The sequence below is a fragment of the Anolis sagrei genome, chromosome 10 (genome assembly GCF_037176765.1).
Source record: "Anolis sagrei isolate rAnoSag1 chromosome 10, rAnoSag1.mat, whole genome shotgun sequence".
NCBI lineage: Eukaryota > Metazoa > Chordata > Lepidosauria > Squamata > Dactyloidae > Anolis > Anolis sagrei.
This window is the reverse complement of record NC_090030.1, coordinates 21,502,163-21,524,364: the sequence shown is the minus strand read 5'-3', so window position 1 is coordinate 21,524,364 and position 22,202 is coordinate 21,502,163. Positions and strand designations below refer to the sequence as shown.

Below are 22,202 nucleotides of genomic sequence, written 5' to 3'. Positions count from 1 at the left end.
ACTCATGTCTGATCCCACAGCAAGCTGGCTTCAGGAAAGGCAAAAGCTGCACATCGCAAGTGCTGAACCTGACTCAGCACATAGAAGATGGCTTTGAAAGGCAGCAGATCACAGGAGCTGTCTTCATAGACCTGTCAGCAGCCTATGATACTGTGAACCACAAAGGACGACCACCTCACCCGCCTCATAGGAAACCTGCTACAAAACAGTGATGTCAGGCACCCCCCCCCCCATAATTAAGGGATAAGGACTTATAGTTCTGCAAAGGGCAAGGGCACCAGACTACACAACAAGGGTTAAGTCTTGGCCACATTGCCAAGGCACTGACAACAACAAGGACCCCACGAGGCTTTTTGGGAAATGGCTGGATCTTGGGGCTTCTGCCCTTTTGTGAGAGTTGTAGTTCCCCAAGGGCTGAGCGATGGATTCTGTTATTGATCAACTCAGCGCCCATCTGCTGGCTTCTGCCTGAAGAATGACTCTCTGCTGCGTGATTTGGACTGTTTGCCACAACCCTGGCCACGAACTTTCTATCAATGCTTGATTTGAACTGCTAGCAACCTCAGTTTCCGCGCGCCTTTCCCAAGAGCATGGGATTTCTAGTTTGTGTTATAATAAAGATCAAATATTGAAATAAAACTTATTGGGGTATGGGCTGGGGATGGGGCTTCCCTTATGAACTCTGTATAAAGGTATTACTGTATGAAATGTAACTTGTTTTCCCCCTTCCCCTTTTTTTCCCTCTTGACCTTTCCCTTACAAAAAGTGACCAGGAACTGTTGCAATGCTTGGGGGGAAATCCCTGTCTCATCCATTGATCCACTCATCTGCATGAGACAGTAGCCATGTCTTCCTTATCTCATTTTCTGAGCCTGTCTGATGAGATAAAGGAATTCATGAGAACAAGGAAAAATGATTGAAATTACAAAGGCAGCGTTGATCCCTTTTGAGGTCCACTGTCTGACCCAATATTGTCTTTTCCCCAAAGCCATTTCAAACAGGAAGACTTTTGTTTACAAAGATCACACCTTGCCGGCCTGAGACAAAGGCTTGCTGGCAACTCCTAATCCCATCATTTCCCCCCTCCATTGTTCATGGCCGTACCGCCTCCTCTCACCTGATTTGTCCATCTTGCGAGGCGAGCGGAGGGCGCTCATTGGCCCTCTAGAGGCGAAGAAACGCGCTGATTGGTCCAGAGCAGGGGCGGGCCACCCAGCCTCCTCCCAGCTGTTCCAGCCTCAGCCAATCAGCGTGAAGCCGGCCGGCAAGGGGCGTGCGGGAATTTTGAAAGTTTTCCTTTGTATTTTTACTATAAATATGTCTGTATTCTTTGTACTGGCATGCTTGCAGTGGAATGATTCCTGCAATGCATCCGATATCAGCTGAATCGCTAAATAAACACCTCGGTCGCTTAAAAGAAACTTCTTCCACTTTGGTGGGCATTATTATTTTTAATATTTTAAATTGCTGAAATTGGCTTCACTGGCCTCACCATGGTTTCGGGGCCCTTTTTTACGCGGTCCTTGGGGATCCCCTCCGCTGAGGAGACCCTACTAAAAGCAGCTCGATATCAACAGGAGCTTCTTTGTTGAGTTCCAGGGCCAGAGAAGCAGATGGCGGAAACAGAAGAACGGCCTGCCTCAGGGGAGCGTGCTTGCTCCACCCATGTTCAACATCTACACAAATGACCAGCCACTGCCAGAAGGGACAGAGAGTTTCATCTATGCTGATGATCGTGCCATCACAGCTCAAGAAGGGAGCTTTGAGATGGTTGAACAGAAGCTCTCTGAAGCTCTAGGCTGAGAGGAGACATGAGAGAAGGATGCCTGCCATAGATGGAGGAGAAATGTCAGGAGAGAGTGCTTCTGGGAACATGGCCAGACAGCCCGAAAAACTTACAACACAGGTTTTTTTTTTGTCGTGTCAAGAGCGACTTGAGAAACTGCAAGTCGCTTCTGGTGTGAGAGAATTGGCCAACGTTGCCCAGGGGACGCCCGGATGATTTGATGTGTTTTATCATCCTTGTGGGAGGCTTCTCTCACGCCCCCACATGAGGAGCTGGAGCTGATAGAGGGAGCTCATCTGCCTTTCCCCGGATTCGAACCTGCGACCTGTTGGTCTTCAGTCCTGCCGGCACAGGGGTTTAACCCACTGCGCCACCGGGGGCTCCTAACAACACAGTGATTCCAGCCATGAAAGCCTTCGTGTTTGCAGAGCTTGCGCCTTTTTGGCTGCAGCTACCGAGGCCGAACGCCAGAGGGCGACAATTTCGGCCTTTTCCGCCAGCCATGAAAGCCTTCGTGTTTGCAGAGCTTGCGCCTTTCTGCTGCAGCTACCGAGGCCGAACGCCAGGGGGCGACAATTTCGGCCTTTTCCGCCAGCCATGAAAACCTTCGTGTTTGCAGAGCTTGCGCCTTTCTGCTGCAGCTACCGAGGCCGAACGCCAGGGGGCGACAGGTCTCGGCCTTTTCCGTCCCCATCCGGCCATCTCCGAGTGGAGAAGGCGTGGCTTCTTCCGCCTGTCCAATGAGAGCGAAGAGGACGACAACAGTCTTCGGAACTTCGTTCTCGTTCGGCACTTTCCGCCGCGAACGTCACAACGGTGCTCCCTTTTTCCTTTTCCGCCCGCTCCTCCGCCCCGAGAGTTTGGTTCCGGCTTCACGTAGTTCCTCCGTCCGCTTTGGGCGCCCCGCGGAGCAACCTCCAAACCCCTCCGGGCCGGGCTTTTTCCGGCCGCCGCCGGAAGTGGCTCGGCTGGTCCCGCCGGCCCTTGTTGTGGCTGGGCGGCGGCGGCGGCCAGGGCTGCTCCGTCCTCGCCATGGCGGCCTTCGGGGTCCTCAGCTACGAACACCGGCCTCTCAAGCGGCCGCGGCTGGGACCGCCGGATGTGTACCCGCAGGACCCCAAGCAGAAGGAGGTGAGGCGGAGGAGGGCGCGGGGCAGCGGGCGGAAGGAAGGAGAGGGCCTCTCCCCGCACAGGCCAAGCCCATCCTCGGTTGCACACAGAGGAGTATCGCTGTGATGGGTTGCAGAACCTCAGAAGGATGCCTTGGAATTCACTTTTAATCCCTGGCCACTTTGGCCCCTTCTGCACTGTCACATAAAGCTCAGATTTTCTGCTTTGAACTGGATCATGTAGCAGTGTAGACTCGTATAATCCACTTCAAAGCAGACAATGTGCAATATCTGCTTTGATAATCTGGATTATGTGGCAGTGTAGAAGGAGCCTCAGGGCCCTTTCAGATAAGCCCTCTATCCCAGCATCTGATCCCAGGTTTTCTTCTTTAAAGCGGATTATATTTATTTATTCATTTATCCGTTTTATATACCGCCACTCCCCGAAGGCTCGGAGCGGTTCACAATATACACATGCAATACATAACATTAAAATGAAAGAAAAATTCGATCAGTAAGGTTCAAATGCCAGCCTAAATAAATAAGTTTTACAAGTTCTATGAAAGGATAGTAAATCTCAGAGAGCTCGTGTCCCCACTGGCAAGGGTTCAATTCTGTCCCCGATGTTGTTTAACATCTACATGAAGCTGCTGGGGGAGATCATTTGGAGTTTCGGAATGAGGTGTTATCTCTATGCAGATGATGTCCATATCTGTCACTCCTTCCCACCTGTCACCAAGGAGACTGTCCAGACCTTGAACCGGTGCTTGGCTGCTGTGTCAGACTGGATGAGAGCTAACAAATTGAAACTGAATCCAGACAAGACAGAGGTCCTACTGGTCAGTCGTAAGGCCGAACAGGGCATAGGGTTACAGCCTGTGTTAGACGGGGTTACACTCCCCCTGAAGACACAGGTTCGCAGCTTGGGAGAGATCCTGGATTCATCGCTGAGCTTGGAACCCCAGGTCTCAGCGGTGGCCGGGAGAGCTTTTGCATAGTTAAAACTTGTGTACCAGTTGCGCCCATTCCTTGGGAAGTCAGATCTGGCCACAATGGTCCACGCTCTTGTTATATCCCGCATAGATTACTGCAATGCACTCTACGTGGGGTTGCCTTTGAAGACTGTTCGGAAACTTCAATTAGTCCAGCGGGCAGCAGCCAGATTAGTCATTGGAGCGTCATACAGGGAGCATACCACCCCTCTGTTATGTCAGCTCCACTGGCTGCCGATCCAGTTCCAAGCACAATTCAAAGTGCTGGTTTTGACCTACAAAACCCTATTCGGTCTGGCCCAACATACCTGTCCGAACGCATCTCCCTCTACGTCACACCTCGGAGTTTGAGATCTTCTGAGGAGGCCCTGCTCTCGATCCCACCTCTATCACAAGTGAGATTGGTGGGGACAAGGAGCAGGGCCTTCTCGGTGGTGGCCCCTCACCTGTGGAATTCACTCCTCGGGGAAATTAGGTAATCGACATCCCTCCTCTCTTTCAGAAGGAAATTAAAAACATGGTTATGGGACTAGGCTTTCGGGCAATCTGGTGGTTAGATAAGGACAATGATGACCAGAATCGAGAGTACTTGACAATGTGGAATGAATTTACAGACTATGAGATGGCGAACGCTGAGCATTAGATTGTTTTATTGATTTTAATGTATGGACTGACTGTCTTAATTGTTATAATTGCTGTTTACATGTTTTATCCATTGTTATGTTTATGTTGGCATCGAATTGTGCCTTTTGTAAGCCGCCCTGAGTCCCCCTCGGGGTTTGAGAAGTGCGGGGTAGAAATGCGCGAAATAAATAAAAGGCATTCCACAGGTAAGGAGCCACCACCGTAAATGCTCTACGCCTAAAATTGAGAACTTCAAGTAAATTCTGGTCGTCTGAATAGAGTGAGTTCAAAGTGAGATTATCACTCTGAACTCACTCCGTTTATAATCTTACGGAGTGAGATTATCTGGCAGTGAGTTCGCACTGCCACATAATCTGGGATAAACAGAAAACCTGGGATCGGATGCTGGGATACAGGTCCTGCCTGGAAGGGCCCTAAGTCAATTTGAACAGGTTCACTATATCAGGGCTCTTTCACATAGCCATGTAACCCAAAATATCAAGCAGATAATCCACAATAGCTGCTCTGAACTGTATTATCTGAGTCCCCACTGCCAAATAATCCAGTTCAATGTGGATTTTATACAGCTGTTTGGAAGGGGCCTCGGGGCCCTTCCAAATAGGCCCTGCATCTCAGGATTTGATCCCAGGTTTTCTGCTTTAAAGCGGATTATATGAGTCCACACTGCCAGATAATCTGGGATAAGCAGAAAACCTGGGATCGGATGCTGGGATATAGGTCCTACCTGGAAGGGCCCTAAGTCAATTTGAACAGGTTCACAATATCAGGGCTCTAAGGAGCCCCCGGTGGCACAGTGGGTTAAACCCTTGTGCCGGCAGGACTGGACTTACAGGTCGCAGGTTCGAATCCAGGGAGAACGTTGATGAGCTCCCTCTATCAGCTCCAGCTCCTCATGCGGGGACATGAGAGAAGCCTCTCACAAGGATGGTATAAACATCAAAACATCCGGGCGTCCCCTGGGCAACGTCCTTGCAGACGGTCAATTCTCTCACACCAGAAGCGACTTGGAGTTTCTCAAGTTGCTTCTGACACGACAAAAAAAAACAAAAAAAACAAAAAAACAGGGCTCTTCCACAAGCCATGTAACCCAGAATATCAAGGCAGATAATCCACAATAGCTGCTCTGAACTGGATTATCTGAGTCCACACTGCCAAATAATCCAGTTCAATGTGGATTTTATACAGCTGTTTGGAAGGGGCCTTGGGGCCCTTCCAGATAGGTCCTGTATCTCAGGATTTGATCCAGGTTTTCTGCTTTGAAATGGATTACATGAGTTCGCACTGCCAGATTTTATTTTGTGTCAAAAGCATTGCATAAACAAGTATACAACTGATAAAATAAGGGGAGCATAAGCAACTAAATAATGTTAGACCAAAAAAGGGCAACAGCGACTGCATTGTCTGTAGCTTTAAACTGTTCTTCTGTCCATTTAGCAGGGCACGGTGGGCAAGCTTACAGGTGCTGAGTTGTTTGTTCTGTTCCACAGTTGCACAAGGTGGAGGATTCTTCTAGATAAGGCCATTTTGCCAGGTTGTCTTTTGATCTGCTCACTCTGCTTCTGAGTCTGTTCAGGAACTTCCAAGTTGCCCACCCTTGGTTTGTTCATGAGGCGGGGGGCATCCAATAGGGATTTCCTGGATGTTTACATTCTTTTCTCTGGCCACAGTCATGTCATGGAGACGGTCTGGAGTTTCATCAAACACCAGACTGATCTAAGACAATAGTATTGAGATCAAGAGAAGCCATAGTTAGAACTCTTCACCTGGAATCATAACCCTGTGTCCAGTTCTAGTCAAAGCTATTCAAGAAGGATATGGGTAAGGTGGACGGTGTCCAGAGAAGGATGATGACCAAAATGGTCAAAGCTCTGGAAACTATGAATCCCTCTAAGGAGGGGGATGAGCAGCTTAAAGAGCTGTGGCTGTTTAGCATGAAGAAGAGAAGGCTGAGAAGGACCAAGAGAGGCCTGTTGAAATATTGGAAAGGAGGTCACATTGTGTCCTGCTCCAGATACCAGGACTCAAGGAAAGGAGTCTACACCTAAACATTAGGAAGAACTACCTGGTGATAAAAGTTGTTCAGCAATGGAATTCGCTGCCTGGGAATCTGGTAGAGTCTCCTTCTCTGGAGGCTTTGAATCAGAAGCTGGATGGCCATCTGTATGGAGGAATCGGATGGTGCCTTCCTGCCTGGGTTAGACTGGATGACCCTTGGAGGGGTCTCTTCCGAATCTAGGGTTCTATGATTTTGTATTTTTGCATTAAATCTGGTGAACCCAAAGGACTTGGAAGGATTTTCCCTGGAGTAATAACCCTGTGTCCAGTTCTGGGCAAAGCCATTCAAGGAGACGGACAAGAGGGAATGTGTCCAGAGAAAGGCAACTGCAATGGTCCAAGGCCTGGAGACTATGAATCCCTCTGAGGAGCTGGATCTGTTGAGCCAGGCCCATAGTTATGAATGAGGAAGAACATTTCAGCTAGAAATGTTGATTGTGTTTAAACAGTATTTTAACTCCTGTTTTAGTGATGTTGTATCCATCTTTGAGCCACAGGGAGAGGCAGGAAATAGCATTATTTATTTATTATTTAAAACATTTATATTCCGGAGCACAGCATATATACGGCAAGCGTTCAATGCCGGGACACAAATTCTTATATACATACGTAAACATTAAAAACATTTATCAAAATATTAAAATACACTATTTAAAACTGTCCTAGTCATCCACGTCAAATCTAATTGGCCTGGTCATCTTTCCTATTGCTGCTTTATTGCCCTGTCCCGAAAGCTTGGTCCCACAGCCAAGTTTTTACTATCCTTCTAAAGGACAGGAGAGAGGGGGTCAGCCTGATCTCACCAGGAAGGGAGTTCCATAGCTGGGGAGCAATCACCGAGAAGGCCCTGTCTCTCGTCCCCACCAATCGAGCCTGTGACAATGGCGGGGCGGAAAGCAGGGCCTCCCCGTAGGATCTTAATCTCCGCGATGGTTCATAGGGGGAGATGCATTCGGACAGGTAATTTGGGCCGGGGCTGTTTAGGGCTTTAATGGCCAGAGCCAGCACTTTGAATTGTGCCCGGTAGCAAACATGTAGCCAGTGGAGCTGACGTAACAGAAGTTGTGTGCTCCCCATATGCCGCCCCAGTTATTAACCTGGCTGCCTCTCGTCGGACTATTTGAAGCTTCCGAGCAGTCTTCAAAGGCTATTATTATTATTATTATTATTATTATTATTATTATTATATACATTATAAGATTAGCACATAGCAAACAAGATCACTTTTGTATCTGATTACATGTCAGAAACTTCACAAGTGTCTGGGACTGTGTGATGTATTGGTGAATAATGTGTACAGATCTGAGTAGGGTGGCCTTTTGCAACTAAAAGATAGTAATTTTGTCAGCACCTATTGTTTTTAAGTGCAAGCCAAGGTCATTAGGCACTGCACTCAGTGTGCCGATCACCACTGGGACTGTCTTTACTGGCTTGTGCCAGTGTCATTATTATTGTTGTTGTTGTTAATAGGAGAAGCTGCAACAGGACACTTGTGCTCCAGGGAAGGGCAAGGCTCCACTTTGTTGGGTTCATGGAAAGTTAACATCTTTTGGAGTCCATTGTGGTCAAAAGGTGAAAGTGGGTGGTGTTTTAAAAGCAGCTGAAAAAATGGTGCAAGAGAGGATTCATTTGGACAGATCCTGCCAAATTGGAAGACTTGGAGGATTATGATTTCCCTTGATCTGGAGACTTTGTTCCTGTTGAGTGTCCATATGGATATGGAGACCAGAATTGATTTCTTGGTTCTGATTCTTGCCGCTGCATCTTCTCCCCCGGAAATGACAGCTGTTACCTTCCTCTCAATCTGTTAGTTTGGAAATATGCTCTTCTAAACCATAGAAGTTCTATGGATATCAGCTTGGCATTTCTGAGGGACACTCATAGATCAGAGGCAGACATTGGTAGTATTACTTTTTTTACCTTAGTTAGTTGGGGATTCTGGATGCTGTAGTCCCAAGGAGTAGCTTTTTCCCTACACACTGGCAGAGGCCATGTTATTGGACACTTTCTTTGTCTTCATGGAGCTGCATGATCTTTCCATTCATTATTATTATTATTATTATTATTATTATTATTAACTTTATTTGTACCCCGCTACCATCTCCCCAAGGGACTCGGTGCGGCTTACATGAGGCCAAGCCCGAACACAACAATACAAGCAATAAAACCACAATACAAGCAATTAAAAACATAAACAATAAGATAAACAACATTATCAATAAAAACAACACACAATTAAAAACAGAGGGGAGGCCAAATGTAAAGTTAAAATTGGAAATATGCTGGGACATGAACGGAGGATTTATCCTGGAAATGTTGGACCAGTTGTCTCCAAAGCAGTCTAACTGATCACCTGGAAGTGTATTTTGGGTGAAAAATATTGTGTGTACTCCAGTTTCCTATGTAGGTTCACCACACTTAGCATTGCTGTATTTGCAACTCTGGTTTTGCTGCTGACAAAATAATACATCTCTCGCGCCTTGGCAAATAACGGGCCTCACATATGGCTTAGTCAGATTACTCTCAGGGTGGCCCTTTCCCTGTTTGTCTTGGCGTAACGTTTGTCCCGCTGTGTGCCTTCTCCTTTCTCGATCAGGACGAACTCACAGCTCTCAACGTGAAGCAGGGTTTCAACAACCAGCCAGCCGTCTCCGGAGATGAACATGGAAGTGCCAAAAATGTCAACTTCAACCCAGCCAAGGTGGGATAATCTAGGTTGTCCTGGAGATAGTCCTAAATCTGGGCTTCCAGAGAGCATGGAAAATAGTTTTGCCCTTGGTATCTTGGTCTTCTAATTGTACAGTGTACTAAAAAATATGCATCTGTAAATACAAACATTGCACTCCGTTGTCCTTTTTGTACTTTATATCCTCTCTGTAAGAATCTGAAACAGAATTGGGGAAATTTGACTTGCCAGTTTGGAGAACATAAATAAAATCTCTGGAGGGATGAACAAATGCACGTTTGTGGCTGGTTTGGGATCATTTGGGACAGTTTTCATGTGAAACATTACCCCCCCCCCCCCCAAAAAAAAAAAGTTAGCAGAGTTTTTTCCTGGCTGCACTTTTTTGCTTTAAAAATTCAATAGGAGATGGCCTTCAGTTGATGCATAATGCAGGGGCACTTGTGTTTCTATTTGTCATGGAGAAATGTATACTGGAGAACTCTAGATCTCTTAAGTCCCTTGATCTCTGTTCCAGATAAGTTCCAACTTCAGTAGCATCATTGCAGAGAAGCTGCGTTGCAACACCCTGCCGGACACTGGCCGCCGAAAACCGCAGGTGAATCAGAAGGATAACTTCTGGCTGGTGACGGCCCGCTCCCAGAGCGCCATCAACAACTGGTTCAACGATCTCGCTGGGACCAAGCCCCTCACTCACCTGGCTAAGAAGGTATAGGCCAAAGTCCCTGCATTTGCTGCCAGTAACTAACTCAGTCAGCTATTTCAGCCTTTTTGAGAGCTCTGTACAAAAGCTAGGAAACCACCAAAGTGTGGTTCTCTACCTGAGGACGTCCGTGAAGGATTCCAGGTCCTGGGATCTGATATTTCCAAGCCATCCTTAAAGGAAACTGAGAAGGGAAGGGAAAGTACATTCAAGAGCTGTGAAGCAGGCTTAACGTGAAGAAGTCAGAATGACACAAAAGCAGCAACTTGGCCACTATGGGAAGTGGAATCAATAATAGATAAGAGACGGGGCTAGTGAAAATCTTGTGACCACGAGATTGCATTTTCAAAATGGGCAGACCACTCACTGTAGACCAGGGTTCCTCAATCTAAGGCCTGAGGGCCGGATGTGACCCTCCAGGGTCATTTACCCGGCCCTCGCTCAGGGTCAACCTAAGTCTGAAATGACTTGAAAGCACACAAGAACAACAGCAATCCTATGTCATCAGCCAAAAGCAGGTCCACACTTCCCATTGAAATACTAATAAGTTTATATTTGTTAAAATTGTTCTTCATTTTAATTATTGTATTGTTTTTAAGTGTTTTTGCACTACAAATAAGATATGTGCAGTGTGCATAGGATTCATTCATGTTTTTTTCAAATTATAATTTGGCCCTCCAACAGTTTGAGAGACTGTGACCTGGCCCTCTGTTTAAAAACTTTTGAGGACCTCTACCGTAGACCTTTCAAAATGGCTGCACCACTCACAACCCCCCTGTTATGCCAGTTCCACTGGCTGCCAGTCTGCTCCTGAGCAAAATTCAAAGTGCTGGCTTTATCCTATAAAGCCCTAAATGGTTCCGGCCCAGCTTACCTGTCCTAACGTATCTCCCTCTATGAACTATCTTGGAGGTTAAGATCATCTGGAGAGGCCCTGCTCTCAGTCCAACATCCTTTGCAGTTGCGACTGGTGGGGATGAGAGACAGGGCCATCTCAGTGGCAGCCCCTCATCTGTGGAACTCCCTCCCCAATGAAATTCGATCAGCCCCTTCTCTCCTGACCTTCAGGAAAAAACTTAAGTCATGGATTTGGGACCAAACTTTTGACAAATAAGTGGAGCCGTACAGTTTAGTGACTACAAATTAATGTGTTGATAAATGGAATGGCTCTGGATTACATTTTGGATGATGTGATTTTAATTGACGTTTTTAATACCTTATGTTTTAACTGTTTGGTTTTAACTGTAATTTTAATCTTGATACATGTATGTTGGCATTGAATTGCTGCCTGTTGTAAGACTGCCCTGAGTCCCTCTGGGTTGAGAAAGGCAGGATACAAATATAGTAAATAAATAAATGGACCTAGAGCTTTGCTCTTTTTGGTTCCCACTTCTTTGATTCTGTCCCTTGGCAGGTGCCCATTTTCAGCAAGAAGGAAGAGGTCTTTGGCTACCTCGCAAAGTATACTGTGCCTGTAATGAGAGCGGCCTGGCTGATCAAGATGACCTGCGCCTATTATGCAGCCATTACAGAGACCAAGGTGAAGAAGCGACATGTCGTCGACCCCTTCAGTGGTAAGGATGACTTTTCTCACAGTTCAGAAAACTCCTGATTTGGTCAGGAATGTCTTGAGAAGTTCTTCTGACAGCTCACATGTGAGCAAGGCTCCCAGACCCATTCCTTCCTCCTCTGGCAACATCTCTTCTCCTTTCCAGAATGGACGCAGATCATCACCAAGTTCCTCTGGGAGCAGCTGCAGAAGATCGCTGACTACCACCGGCAGCTGATGGCGCAAAGCAGCTGCGGCTCTCCCTCCAACCTCATGCCCCAGGAAGTGGAGCATTCGCTGAAGCAATGGGACTACAATGAGAAGCTGGCCATGTTCATGTTCCAGGTGAGAGGAGGGAGGTGGATGCTGAGGCCCACTTCTGAATGATGGTGGCCCATCAGCAAAAGGCCTCGTTGCCTTGGTGGTCTGCTGCCAACTCAGCTCTCCCCCTTTGCTTCTAGGATGGGATGTTGGACCGCCACGAGTTCTTGACCTGGGTGCTGGAGTGCTTTGAGAAGATTCGGCCGGGCGAAGACGAGCTCCTGAAGCTTCTCTTGCCTCTGCTTCTGCAGGTTGTCTCTTCCTTTCTAGTTGCTGTGTAGATGTTGTTGGGAACCTTTCAGTTAGTGTTCATTGAGGGAAGACAGGGCTCACAAGCCAAAACATCCAAAGGGCCACCATTTGCTCCCTGCTCCCTTTTAAAGGTGCTATCAAAAATATTTTCTTAGCAAGATATATCTAGAGGTGGTTTGCCTTTGCCTTGTTTTGCGACTGAAGAGTGTGACTTGCCGACCAGTGCGTTTCCAGGGCTGTATAGGAATTTTAACTCTGATCTCTTGGTCCAGTGCTCACACCACTTTGCACGTTCACTCTTGTTGCTTGTTATGTACTTTGCAGTTACTTTTCATTGCCTCCTTTGGGGAAAAGCCCTTTGCAAGAGCAGATCTAGAGTTCCTGGGGGACCGAAATTTGCCCATGCCTGGGCTGACCTATTGTAGATACCATTTTCTCACTCAGACTTTGCATGGCTGTTTATAAAAAGGACCAATAGACTTTTTTGGTCCTTGGGATACGTTACCATGCAGGTATGTTTCCCCATTGACTGACACTGCAGTGGTATTGGAAATACGACTGAGCAATCTCCCCCAGGGCCGGAGTTGAGCACCTGAAGGTCAATAATTCACATCCACAAGACAATGTGAGCTCCCGCTGTTAGCCATAGCTCCTGCCAACCTAGTGTTATGTTGCAGCCAGTAATACCTAATGTTGTACCTAGTCAGCCACTGGTATCTGATGTTTATTTATTTATTTATGATATTTATATGCTGCCCTTCTCATCCTGAAGGAGACTCAGAGCTGCTTACAAGATACATATACATACAATATATTATATTATTAGTATAATACAATATCAGTATTAAATATTACCATATTGTATTATACCATTATATTGTAATATTAGTAATATTACATGTAATATAAATATATAATTATAACATATTATTATTAGTAGTAGTAGTATTATATTGCATTACATTATAATATTATAAATATTATATGTATATACAATATATTATATTACATTACATTATATTATATTATTAGCAAAGCACAGGAGACAAGGTGGAACTGTTCCCTGGCCCCCTCTCTCTTCACTCTGGCCCAGAGCAGCAGTTGATGCTGGGGGGAAGGGTCCCCAACTGATGACATATGCAGGAGACAAGATGGAACTGTCCCCTGGCCCCCTCTCTCATGTTATACCTAATGTCAGTGGGGGTGATGGACCTAATGTTGTACCTGATGTCAATGGAGATGATGAACTTGCGAGATTTTAAGTCCAGAAAGTGAGAGCAGTGTTCCTGTAGCTGAAGGCTAAATTCTTGTGTGTCGTTGAATTTCATTGTAACAAGGCATTGAATGTTTGCCTGTGTCTGTTTATATGCTGTAATCTGCTCTGAGTCCCCTCAAGGAGAAGGGTGGAATTTAAATAAAGTATTATTATTTGACACACAAGATAAGTACACAGCAAACAAGATCACTCTGCTGGCTGCTGTATTGGATCACACGTTGGACACTTCCCAAGTGTCTAGAACTGTGTGATGTATCGGCGAATAATGCATGGAGATCTGAGTAGGATGGCCTTTTGCAGCTGACAGATAGTAATTTTGTCAGCGCTGATTGTTTTTAAGTGCAGACCAAGGTCTTTAGGCACTGCACTCAGTGTGCTGATCACCACTGGGACCACCTTGACTGGCTTGTGCCAGAGTCTTTGCAGTTCTGTCTTATATCGTGTAAGCTTTTCCAGTTGCTTCTTGTCAATTCTGCTGTCACCTGGGATTGCAACATTGATGATCCATCCTTTGTTTTTCCCCCACAATTGTGAGGTCAGAAGTATTGTGCTCCAAAACTCTTGTCAGTCTGAATTCAGAAGTCCCAGAGTAATTTGACGTATTCATTTTAACTTTTTCAGGATTATTATTATTATTATTATTATTATTATTATTTGCTTCTCACACCAGAAGCGACTTGCAGTTTCTCAAGTCGCTCCTGACAAGGGGAAAATATTATTGTGTGAATTATTATTCCCTAGAACTAAACTGGCTTTGTATTGTCGAAGATTTTCATGGCCAGAATCACTGGGTTGTTGCAGGTTTTTTCGGGCTATATGGCCATGTTCTAGAGGCATTTTCTCCTGACGTTTCATCTGCATCTATGGCAAGCATCCTCAGAAGTAGTGGGGTCTGTTGCAATTAGGAAAATGGGTTTATATATTTGTGGAATTACCAGGGTGGGACAAAGAACTCTTGTCTGTTGGAGCTAGGTGTGAATGTTTCAACTGACCACCTTTTCTCTCTCTTTCTCTTTTCCTGCAACAGTATTCCGGGGAATTCGTGCAGTCAGCCTACTTGTCCAGGCGCCTGGCCTACTTTTGCACCCGCAGGCTTGCCATGCTGCTGGACAGCACCGGCGGGCACCAGGCACACCACCTGGCAGCACAAGCGCCCCCCCCACTCCCCTCCACGCCGACCCCCCAACCTGCGGCAGGCAACCCGCCCCCCAGTCCCTTCAGCGACCTGCTGCTGTGTCCTCAGCACCGGCCAGTGGTCTTTGGCCTCAGCTGCATCCTTCAGGCAAGTCAGAGCAGTAGGACCAAAGCTACCAGGATCAGAAGTCTAGTAGAGAGTGCCTAAGGAGAGAGGAGCAAATTCTGGAGATTCAGGGACTGTTTCCCACACATTTAAAAAGAAATAATGGAATGGTCACTGGGTTTAGGGAAAGAGGAGAATGGTTTTTGCCTTGGGGATGATACAGCCTTGCAGGTCACTTGGAGCCCTTGGGCCAAATGATCTCCTCCTTAAAAGGTGGGAAAGTAAACTTGACTATCCACAGAGGGTCCTGGAACCAAACGCCAACTGATACCAAGGCCTTGCTCTGATGGAGGTATAAGCTTGTGGACTTATACTGCACCCTTATACCTGTAAGACTTTAGGGGTAGGGGGGTCTGTCTTCTGTAGAGTGATGAAATATTATCAATAACACCTACCACAAAAAGGCCTGTAGCCCTACAAATCCCATTTTCCCCATCATCTCAATTCGATACCATGAAAAAGAAAAATGATGGCAAATGTGAATCTCTATGAACTTCTGGGGACCACCTTTTGAAAGCCACTAGTCAAAGAAAGACATTGCCTTGTTAGAAGGCAAGCCTTTGAAAAAGTGATGTTCATAAGCCTTCATGTAATGGCACACAGGTCACTCAGCTGTTAAACTGATAAACCATGTCTTTGAACTTACAGGGATAAAGACATGCCACTCCACAAAAAACATATACTTTGCTAGCAGGTGTTATTGTTCTAATGTTTATTGTTATTGCTTTAATGTTTATTGTTTTGCTTTTTGAGTTTTATTGTTGTATTTGTTATGCTGTTGTTTTATTGAGGGCCTTGGCCTTTTGTAAGCCGCACCCAGTCCTTTGGGAGATGTTAGCGGGGTATAAATAAAGTTAATAATAATAATAATAATTTTGAAAATGTTTAGTTGAAGTTGAAATTGCAGTTGCCCAAAACATATACTCTCCCTTGAAACCTCTTAGTTTAAAATATGCACTCTGAGACAAAAACAAAGTCTTCTTTAAAAATTCTTCTTGTTTACTCACAAATATCTTGTATTAATTCAGCATACAGGCACATTTATAGATAGGATGTAGTTTCTCTCTGTTGAGGACATAAGGCATCATTCTTAATCAATAGTCCATAGTACAAAGTCTTTAAGTATACATCATATGAAAGTCCAAACTGTATAACTGTATTTATTTATTTATTTATTTACTATATTTACATACTGTCCCTCTCAGCCCGCAGGCGGCTTGGTGCGGTTTACAGTTGGTGCCAAGACCATAAAATACAATTTCAATACAATAAAAACAATGTACTCACTGCTTCTCAAAGCAAACGTATAGTAAACTGTTCCTGCATATGTCCAAATGCAATCTGCTTCCATTGAAGTCCAAAAGCATACTTTATGCACATTGAAGTCCAAAACATACCGATAACAAAATGGAGTCTTGAGTCTGAACATGCTCAGTGCAATCACATGTTTGCAGCCCCTCCCACACCAAAGATGTCAGTCAAGCTGACAAAGCTCTCTCTCTCTCTCTCTCTCTATATATATATACACACACACACACACACACACAATACGATACAATACAGGTTAGCAAATATATACATTAACAAACAAATAGTAAAGGCTTGGAAGGCTGCTATTTCCAACACTGGTGAGGTTCTAGTTCCAATCTCTGTTAACAAGTCCTGTATTCCCAGTGTTTAGGAGTAAATAAGCATTACTTACATAGTTAAAATAGCCATCCCCTGCCATGCGTTGCTGTGGCCCAGTCTGTGTATATGTGCTTTGTGTGTGTATATGTGTGTATATATTTGTGTATATGTGTATATACGCAAGTATAAACTGACCCGAATATAAGGCACCTAATTTTACAACAAAAATTTGGGAAAATGTATTGACTCGAGTATAAGCCGAGAGCGAGAAATGCAGCAGGTGCTGGTAAGTTCCAAAATAGAAATAGATGCCAATAAAATTACATTAATTGAGGCATCAGTAGAGTAAATATTCAAAAATATTTACATAAAATTGTAATTTAAGATAAAGCTGTCCAACTCTGATTAAACCATTATTCTAACCTGCTTCAATGTAAATGTGCTTACATATCCTTCCAATAATAGTAAAGGGAGTAAAATAATAAATGTAATAAAAATAATAATAGAGTAATAGAAATGTAATAACAGTAATAAGAGAGTAAAATAATAAATGTAATAATAACAATAATAGAGTAAAATAATAAATTATAATAACAATAAAGAGTAAAATAATAAATGTTATAATAATAATAAATAAAGTAAAATAATAAATGCAATAAAAATAATACTAATAACAGAGTAACATAGTAAATAACATTGACTCTAGTATAAGCCGAGGGGAGATTTTTCAGCCTAAAAAAGGGGCTGAAAAACTAGGCTTATGCTCAGGTATATACAGTACTAGCTGTGCCCTGCCACGCGTTGCTGTGGCCTATAGTAAAACTTATCAAAGTTGAGGTAGATATCTGGACTATTACGAAGGAAAGGTCCCTACCTATTCCTTCCCCCTTTTCCTCCCCCTTTCTCTCCTTTCTTCCTTCTCTACCTCTTTCTTTCTTTCACTACTTGGTTTCATCCTTCTCTCTTTCCTTCCTTCCCTCCCCCTTTCTTCCTTTGCCTTTCTTCCCTCCCTGTTTGCTTCCTTCTTTCACTTTTTATTTCCTTTTATTTTACCACCATCATAACAATAACAATAATGCAATGCATTGCCTCTGGGACCTGACACCTCTCCCATTCCCCCTAAAAGGGTCTCATAGGAACAATAGCATCATCATCATAATAATAGAAATAACAACCTTTACCCGCCACGTGCTGCTGTGGCCAATCTTCCCTCTTTCTCTCCTTCTTTCCCTCCTTCCTTCCTTCCTTCCTTCCTTCCTTCCTTCCTTCCTTCCCTCCCATCTTTCCTTCTCCTCTTCTTTCTCTATCTCTTTCCTTCCTTCCCCCTTTTTCTTTCTTTTCTGCTGTCTCTCTTTTCTTTCCTTCCATCTTTCCTTTTCTTTCCTTTTCTTCTTCCTTCTTTCTCTAACTTTCCTTCCTTCCCCCCTTTTCTTTGCCTCCCTTTCTCTTTCTTCCTTCTTTCCTTCCTTCCTGTCTTTCCTAGATTTTGACAGGGCGGGAAGGGGCGGGGTGGGGTTTGGAGGGGGCGTGAAGTAAAAGGAGGTAAGATTGGGGTGGGGGAGTGATGGAGCGTGGGGTTGCGTGTGTGTGTGCGGCGGCGGGGGGAGTGGGGTTGCGTGTGTGCGTGCGGCGGCGGGGGGAGTGATGGAACGTGGGGTTGCGTGTGTGTGTGCGGCGGCGGGGGGAGTGGGGTTGCGTGTGTGCGTGCGGCGGCGGGGGGAGTGATGGAGTGTGGGGTTGTGTGTGTGTGCGGCAGGGGGTGTGTGTGTGCGGGAAGCGGCGCGACGGGGCTTGGAGTGAGTTGTTTTTCATTTTGAGTAGATATGTTTGTACCTTGTGGGTTGTGTTATGAGCATGGGAATTTTGGTTACGTTTCGTTGGGGGATTTTTGAGTTTTGTTGTTTTGCCGTTTTGTGAGTATGTTGTTGTGTTGTTTTTCATTTTGAGTAGATATGTTTGTACCTTGTGGGTTGTGTTATGGGCATGGGAATTTTGGTTAAGTTTCGTTGGGGGGTTTTTGAGTTTTCTTTCCTCGTTGGATGCCCCTAACAAATTTATATATATAGATGTGTGTTTGCATATACATTGTAATGTATTTTTTATTTTTGGGCTTTTTAAGTTTCTTCTGCAGTGTTTTTCAGTGTTTTTATGAGTGATGGTCACTTGTTGCCCTGATAGGTGAATCGTGTCCAAATTTGGTGTCAATTCGTCCAGTGGTTCTTGAGTTATGTTAATCCCACAAACGAACATTTTTATTTATATAGATGGTGACTTGTTGTACTTTAACAGAAAATAAATAAGGGGCAGGGCAGAACTGTGTTTGGTTACAAAGTGAGAGTTCTGTGTTTCTCAGGAGATCAGCCCTTCTCTCTCTTCCGCCTGCAGAGCATTGTTCTGTGTTGCCCCAGTGCGCTTGTCTGGCACTATTCCCTCACTGACAGCAGGATAAAGACCGGCTCCCCGCTGGACCACTTGCCCATCGCTCCCTCTAACTTGCCCATGCCTGGGGTCAACACAGGCTTCATGCAGCAGGTGAGAAGCTGGCCCCTCTGCACTTCTGGCCTGGCCAACCTCTTGAGCATCTTTGCGAAAGCCAGTGAGGCTTCAGGGCACCCCCATTCACATACCCTTCCCTCTAACGGCCCTTCCCTGCCAGGTCCGAGCGAAGCTCCGGGAGATTGAGCAGCAGATCAAGGAGAGGGGCCAGGCGGTGGAGGTGCGCTGGTCTTTCGACAAATGCCAGGAAGCCACTGCAGGTGAGTTTGCACCTGAACTCTGCTACAGTTTTCTGCATAGTTTTGTTCCCTCTCAGGTTTGCTCTCCTGGCCTTTTACTTTCCTCTCTCTGCTTAGTGGCTGAATTATCCTGCCTGTGTTCTTCTCTCAGCCTCGTGATGCCTGACTTCCTTTTCCTTCCCTCCTCTGTCCCAGGGTTCACGATTGGCCGGGTGCTGCACACGTTGGAGGTCCTGGACAGCCATAGTTTCGAAAGGTCGGACTTCAGCAACTCTTTGGACTCCCTGTACAACCGGATATTTGGGGCAGGACCAAGCAAAGATAGCCACGAGGTAAAAGTTGCTTTGGGCTTAGCTCTTTGGGAAAATTGGTTAATGGGAAATAGGTATCAGAGGATTTTGTCCAACAACATAGCCCTGGGATAGAATCATGGAGTTGGATGAGACCGCATGGGCCATGTAGTCCAGCGATACGACGCAGGAAAATTTATTATTTATTTATTTACTGTATTTGTATACCACCCTTCTCAGCCCTCAGGCGACTCAACTAAATCACCCCTGACAGATGGCCACCCTGCCTCTGTTTAAAGCCTTGTTCTTGTAAAGCATCCAAAGAAGCAGCCTCCGTTCCACTGTTGAACAGCTCTTCTTACAGTGATAACGTTCTAATTAGAAATATTAAAAATTAGATATTTTAATTTACGAAAATATGGGTCAAGCACTGAAAGGATGCAATGTCTCAGCAAAAGCTGCAGTTCAATATAAGCAGGTGTGCCTGTAGCTTAGCACGCCTTAGTGTTAGTTGCCCTCAGTATGAAAAGGCTTCTGTGTGAGAGAGGCCTCAGTGTGAGGTAAAGCGCCAGGATTGTGGCTCAGCTAGCTGAGTGTCAGTTGCATTAAGATCACTTCTGACCAAAAGGTCATGAGTTCGAAGCCAGCCCTGGTCATAGTGAGCTTCCGACCAATTGTGTAACTTGTTGTTGACCTTTGCAACCCGAAAGACAGTTGCATCTGTCAAGTAGGAAAATTAGGTACCACCTATGTGTGAGGAGGCTAATTTAACTAATTTACGAGGCCATAAAAAAGACTCCAGCAAAGCATGCGGGGAATGCGGAAGTATTTCATCAGTGTTGCAGATGGACAATGAAAGCAACAGCTCCTCTGGTGGCCAGAAAAGTTAAATAGCCTCTGACTGTCTGTCTATATCTGTTGTGTGTCTTTGGCATCGGATGTTTGCCATATATGTGTACATTGTAATCCGCCCTGAGTCCCCTGTGGGGCGAGAAGGGCGGAATATATATACTGTAAATAAATAATAATAAATAAACCTCAGTTTTAGTAGGCCTCAGTGTGAGGTAGGTCTCAGTGTGTGAAAGGCCTGGTGTGAGAAGCTTCAGTCAGAGAAGCCCGAGGTTGAAGCTCCAATGTGAAGGCTGCTGTGAGTGAAAAGTTATTGTGTGAAGCTCCTGTGCAAATTCGGTGTGAGAGGAAGCTCAGTGATAGCGAAGCTGTTTATCTGCATGAGAAAGAAGCCCAGAGTGGAAGCAAAGAATGTATAAAGGACTTTGTTTGTGTTATAGAAACCTTGTTCTTGTAAACAGTGCAACCATATTATTTTGCTATAAAAAGTCTCCTATGGAAGATATAACATTGGTCTGTGTGTTTCTGTTCTTTTTATCACTTTTATCTACTGGTGCTGAGTCACAATGCTGCTAATAATTTACTCTGCTGTACATTTATGAGGAGGTTTTTTTGTTAATAAGCCCACATGCCCACAGTTCTTCCCAATGTTCAGGTGGAATCTCCTTTCTGTCCTGTTATTTGAACCCATGGCTCCATTGACTCCTAATCTTCAGGGAGGCAGAAAGGAAGCCTGTTCCCTCTTCTTTATGACACCCTTTCCAATATGTAAACATAGCTATCATTGCCTCTTTTCAACCTTCTTTTCTGCGGGCTAAACATGCCCAGCTCTTAAGACAGAGAAAAACATTCACATAAGCTGACCGGATTCTCAGCCCACCCTCTGCTTCCCTTGCCAGCCTTGTAGTATGACGCCAGCCTTGTTTCCTGACAGATCTCCCCTGACGATGATGCTGTCGTGGCTCTTTTGTGCGAGTGGGCTGTCAGCCACAAGCGCTCCGGCCGCCACCGGGCAATGGTCGTGGCCAAGCTGCTGGAGAAGCGGCACTCGGAGATCGAGGCAGAGGTGAGCTCCATGGAAGAAGTTGACGGGGATGAACCAATAGTAAAAAGGAGCAGAAACCAGGTAGAACTACAGCAACTCCATCAGTTACCAGCCCTTGGGTTGAGGTTTAGAATCCAGTGCAAAGCCTGAGGCAAGCCATAAGGCTAAAGTTGGAAGTCTCTGAGCACACAATGTTTATTATTTATTTGCGACATTTATATGCTGCCCTTCTCACCCTGAAGGGGACTCAGAGCGGCTTACAAGTAATATGTAAATACAATATATTATATTACTACCATAGCACAATATTAGTATTATGTATTACTATATTGTACTATACCGTTATACTGTAATGTTATTAGTAATTTTACATGTAATATGAAATACAGTATATCATTATAATACCATATTATTATATTGTGTTACATTATAATATCAATATTATGTTATGTTATGTTGGCACAAAAAATGATGAAGTGTTATTTCTCAGAGTGCGCTCTCTAGTGGGTCCAGTCATTCCACAATCTCAAATACCTCTCATTGGACTCATAACACTATTTAACACGATTTTTGTTCCTGGGTTATAAATGTCATTTCCTAATTGGTTCTATCATAAAAATATGGAAAAAGTTTATTGAACCACAAAAACGTAATCTTTGTGGGAAGGACATCCTGCAGCACATTTTGCTATACTTTTTCAGTGAATATTTCATAGATTTTCAAACAGTTCAACATTGTTTCTGGAGTAGAACAACTACTTTCAGAGTAAGTGCTGCACTATTAAACAGAAAATAGCCCTTTCAAACCAGGAGCAGATTTTTTTCAAATTTTGTTACATAGTGTTATGTAGTCTGCTGTGCATCTGGGGATCAGTGCCACTGTGCTGAATGTATTGATGCTTCCACAAGTAGTGTTTAAGGTTATATATTGCCTTCCAGGCCACAAGGGTCCCTGAACACGGAGCAAATAGAAGCAAATGAAAC

General features: G+C 44.9%; 1 protein-coding gene across 4 annotated transcripts in view; it reads left to right on the top strand.

The window, feature by feature from the left end:
• Positions 1-2,743: 2,743 nt before the first annotated feature.
• Positions 2,744-22,202, top strand: part of MED12 (mediator complex subunit 12) — a 72,831-nt gene continuing 53,372 nt past the window's right edge. For 3 of the 4 annotated variants that reach the window (XM_067471617.1, XM_067471615.1, XM_067471614.1), the window contains exons 1-11: positions 2,744-2,917; positions 9,184-9,288; positions 9,788-9,979; positions 11,388-11,547; positions 11,689-11,867; positions 11,984-12,094; positions 14,399-14,653; positions 18,686-18,832; positions 18,957-19,056; positions 19,231-19,367; positions 21,109-21,300. In XM_067471617.1, coding sequence (XP_067327718.1) covers positions 2,819-2,917; positions 9,184-9,288; positions 9,788-9,979; positions 11,388-11,547; positions 11,689-11,867; positions 11,984-12,094; positions 14,399-14,653; positions 18,686-18,832; positions 18,957-19,056; positions 19,231-19,367; positions 21,109-21,300 — 1,677 coding nt within the window. In that variant the 5' untranslated portion in view covers positions 2,744-2,818. The remainder of the gene's footprint in view (positions 2,918-9,183; positions 9,289-9,787; positions 9,980-11,387; positions 11,548-11,688; positions 11,868-11,983; positions 12,095-14,398; positions 14,654-18,685; positions 18,833-18,956; positions 19,057-19,230; positions 19,368-21,108; positions 21,301-22,202) is intronic. The other variant, XM_067471616.1, reaches the window with a different exon arrangement.